This window comes from Brassica oleracea, chromosome C3, assembly GCF_000695525.1.
Source record: "Brassica oleracea var. oleracea cultivar TO1000 chromosome C3, BOL, whole genome shotgun sequence".
Lineage (NCBI taxonomy): Eukaryota > Viridiplantae > Streptophyta > Magnoliopsida > Brassicales > Brassicaceae > Brassica > Brassica oleracea.
The window spans coordinates 26,980,060-26,984,376 of record NC_027750.1 but is presented as its reverse complement, the minus strand read 5'-3'; the positions used below and the strand labels follow the sequence as shown (position 1 = coordinate 26,984,376).

At 40.0% G+C, this 4,317-nt stretch overlaps 1 protein-coding gene across 1 annotated transcript; it reads left to right on the top strand.

The window, feature by feature from the left end:
• The first annotated feature begins 2,053 nt into the window (after positions 1-2,053).
• On the top strand, positions 2,054-4,188 carry LOC106330266. Its single transcript, XM_013768768.1, has 7 exons — positions 2,054-2,242; positions 2,774-3,047; positions 3,225-3,339; positions 3,412-3,536; positions 3,631-3,712; positions 3,819-3,930; positions 4,006-4,188. The coding sequence occupies exons 1-7, from the start codon at positions 2,054-2,056 to the stop codon at positions 4,186-4,188; spliced, it is 1,080 nt and encodes a 359-aa protein (XP_013624222.1).
• Positions 4,189-4,317: the final 129 nt, after the last annotated feature.

The window sequence follows — 4,317 nt, the reverse complement described above, 5'->3', positions numbered from 1 at the left end:
TTCAAGCCCAGACTAAAAACCTAACACGGCAACAACATTATAAGGCCCAACAACGGCCCATAAACCAAACCACCCACACTAAAGCGGAACGCATCACTTCTTCCACGTGTTCAAATCACGGTAAACGAGATCCACGTGTTTGAAGACCAAACCCCTCGTCTTCACCGACATGCAGATCGTCGCCGACACAGGGAACCACCGGCTCAGCCGGGACCAAACCTCACGATCTTCACGGTGTGCACCATCTTAGCCATATCACCAAACTTCGGAGAGCTTCCATCAACCTATGTTGAGATCTCGTCCAAGCCAAACACCGAAGACCCATCACATGCAACGGAATCACCACCGGCGGAGAGCTTACATCGACCGTTGTCGAGATCTCATCCGCCACCTTAACTCCAGAAAAACCGAAGCTTTCCACCAAACGGAAAACTTTTAGAAAATCGATTGCTTCCTAAAACTAGATACACATAGCCGCCATCTTCACCAAAGGAGAGTGAAACGCGGAGATAAGCCGACCGTCCTTTGCCGGAGAAGAAGGCAAGGACGTCGGAGACAAAAAACCAGCCGACAACACCGGAAGATATGGTGCGTCGCCGGAGTCAGAAGCCGACTGAATTACCGAGAGGACAAGTGATTCTCCGGAGTCAAAAGCCAGTCATAAGATGCTGAAGGAGACACCTATACTGAAACCATTCCTGAACGGCGGGAGTCACCTCACCAGAAGAAAGATCCGGTGAACATCTATGATTTCTCAATCATCCAACTCTGTAAAAGGTCTGGAAGAGAGAACAGAGAGGAGAGAGAAAGCCCGCCTTTTCTTTTTTTATCAGTTACAATCTAACTCATCCGTTACGTTAATTAGCATTAAGACAATGCCATACCACATATCTACTCTCACAAAAAAAAGAGGTTTTAGAATCTATTCGTTTTCGAAGATACAAACACGAAAGTAGAGAAACTACGCCATATTATCTAAACATCTTTTAAAAAACCGACGTAATATGTCAAGAGAAGGAAGAATCGCCAACAGATTGAACTCTGACATCTTTGGTGTTGTGTTTCTCCAGGACCAACACGTAGTCTTTTGGTACACAAAACAAGAGCCAAGGATAAACAAAAGTGTGCACAACACTTGTGACTAACTTCCAAGACTGTAGATAAAGAATCTAAGACATAACAAACAAAAACAGAAACATAAATAATTGTGATGAGACAAGTTGCCTGCTTTGCTATGAAGCTAAATAATTGGGATGACATATAAGACAAGTTGCATGCTTTGCTAATTACTCTGAAGCTCTGACATGTCATCTTAAATAAGCCATAAAAAAAAGATATACACCACGAGTTAATAATGTTATTAGTTTGTTATAGGATGAACTGGTCAATTTTTTGTTTGTACAGATGATTTTAGGCTTCACTCGTTAACTTCATATCAAATGCATGAAATAGTGAGCGCCAGATCATAGCTTAATGACAGAGTAATGATAACATTGAGTTGAATTATGTTTTCGTACAATAATGATAATTCTAACGCGTTTGTCGGAAATAGCAAAATCACTAATAAATTTAAAAACATAAAAGAGTCATATATATATATATATATATATATATATATATAATCTAACACTACTAAAAGCCGAATAAGGAGTGCAGGGAGCATGCCACATCAGCGTTTATATTCGAACCAATCAGAGACAAGCTTTTTTACACGTCAGACGCTCGCGGTGTTGTTTTGTTCGATCGTGGTGGGCTTCATCCGTTGAGGTTATTGGGCTTTATTAGAGTTTTGTGTCGAACCATGAACACAAAAGAAACCTCGGAGTCTCCGTCGACGCTTATCGTCTCTGCCTCTTCGTCTTTTCATCGGCTCTATGTTTACGTTTTCGTTTTCTCCGATTGCAGAGCCGAGAAGCCGAGATTTAATCGAGCAAAACCAACACAATGAATACCTCTTTTATGATTTCGTTTCACCTCCCCTTCTTCATCCTTCTTTATAAATTGATCTTTTTATATTCACACCAAAACCCTAGAACCACCCGAAACTCGATCCATGGCGATGAAGCGAAATGGGAAGTCGCATGTCTCCTCCGACTCTGATGAACAATTCATGTCCTTCAAGGATGTCTCTCTAGGTCCCCATGAAGCTCAACTACGCTTCCGACTCATCCATTTCTGGGAGGCTCGGAACCCGGTGAAGAAGACACTGATTGGCCTCGAAATGCTCCTCATCGACGAACAGGTTAGCCGATTCTTCAATGATAGTTTCCAGATCGTGAGATCTATCTTCCCGAGAGTTTTTGATAGGCTAGGGTTTCGATTGTTATTTTAGACGTCTGTCGATTGTTATTTTAAACGTCTGTTATACGCTTGATTCATTAGTTTCATTAGTTAAATTAGTGTTTTGTTTCGCATCTGTTTTAATTCCGAAGTTGTTTCGTATCTATGTGTTTGTTTCGTATTTGTTTTAGTTCTCAGGTTTTTAAGTCCTCTATTATACGCTTGATTAATTAGTTAAAGTAGTGTTTTGTTTCGTATCTGTCGATGGTTATCTTAGACGTCTCTCATACGCTTGATTAATTAGTTAAAGTAGTGTTTTGTTTCGTATCTGTCGATGGTTATCTTAGACGTCTCTCATACGCTTGATTAATTAGTTAAAGTAGTGTTTTGTTTCGTGTCTGTTTTAATTCTGAAGTTGGTTCGTTTATATGTGTTTGTTTCGTATCTTTTTTGTTCTGAGGTTTCATTCTCCTTTCGTGATTTGTTATTTCAGGGAACTGTTATTCAAGGATTCATCCCACCGGGGCTAATTAAGAAGTACTTGCCAGATATGAAACGCGGATCAGTTTACATGCTCATCAATTTCTACGGATCGAAAAACAAACCGGTGTATCGGGTTGCTGATCATGTCGCAACCGTGTCTTTCGCATGGAACTCTGAAATGTCGGTTCTTCACGAGATTCCCATCTCTTTTGATGAAGACCGTTTCAGGTTTCATTCACATGAAGATTTTGAAGCCAACTGTGATCTCAAAGGTGACCTCTACGGTAAGCAAATTAGTTTTAGAAATCATCTCTCAGTTACATTACTTTGTCTGTAGTTTTTAGTCTAGCCTCTTGCTTAGGTAAAGAAATCTATATTTTAAGGGTTAAATAAGTAGTTCAAATATTTGGTTTCTAAAGTTTTATTAGCCATATAACTAACTCTTCGTGTAAATGTTATAGATGTTATTGGCCACATGAAGCTGGTCGATGGACAGACTCTTATTGAGCGTCCCAGCCTTGACGATGTGAAGATTGCTACCACTCGGCATATTGTGATTCATGTGCAGTCGCATGAGTAAGTGTGTTCTTTTATTTCAAGTAATCATCTCCCGGTAGTTCTTAAATACCTATGAGTTTATTTTTGCAGTGGACCTGTGCTGAAGCTCTACCTTTGGGACCAGGCTGCAACAGACTTTTGCAGGAAATTCAACTCCTGTGAAAACATTCCGACAGTGCTTTTGGTCACAACTGTTAACACTAAACGTCTCGGAGGTAATTATTTACTATCCTTAAAACGTTTGCTTCTTTATCAATGGTTGCTAATTTCCACTCAATCCTTTTTAATGATTCTTACATTATTGAACAGGAACCCTTGCCCTATCCTCTATGTCCCCCACACGGGTCTTCATGGACTATGATGTCCAACCAACCAGGGATTATTTCACCTGGTATGTATATTCGTCTTAAGCATCTCTTCTATACAGATTCATCTGATGTGTAGACTTACACTTATAGCAGTGATTGACTGACGCACTGCTTTTTATTTTGTTTCAGGCTGGGCTCTAACCCAGAGATTGCTAACCAAGTTTGCGCCGACGTCATCACTAAGCGTGAGACACTGTCTATAGCAGAAATATTCTCCTATATGACTCAGGAATCTGCAAAGGTAAAAGTAAAGCTGTATTACTTACTCTTTTTAAACACTGATATATTTTAATCTCATGCTTATAAACTTTCGCAGGCTGCCTTTTTCGAGTGCACGGCTACTATTGATGATGTTGTTCATGGCTCTCCTTGGTACTACATTGCATGCAGTGGGTGCCATTCTAAGGCTACCAACGGCCCAAGTTCGTTGATTTGTACAAACACAAAATGTCAGAAGGTTAACACAACTGGCGTTCCAGAGTATGTTACCTCGCCTTAATATGCAGTTACGGTTTCAATAGTATTAATTTTCAATTTTTGAATTTTTGACGTTAGTTTCTTATTCTTTCACAACAGGTACCGTGCAAAGATTTATGTTTATGACAACAGTGAACAAGCTTTCTTTGTC

Bases quoted from the DNA above. Each gene is read 5' to 3' on its own strand.
- LOC106330266 (XM_013768768.1), top strand. From the start codon at position 2,054: ATGGCGATGAAGCGAAATGGGAAGTCGCATGTCTCCTCCGACTCTGAT. The intron at 2,243-2,773 runs GTTAGCCGATTC...TTGTTATTTCAG, and splicing joins TGCTCCTCATCGACGAACAG to GGAACTGTTATTCAAGGATT. The intron at 3,931-4,005 runs GTAAAAGTAAAG...AAACTTTCGCAG, and splicing joins TGACTCAGGAATCTGCAAAG to GCTGCCTTTTTCGAGTGCAC.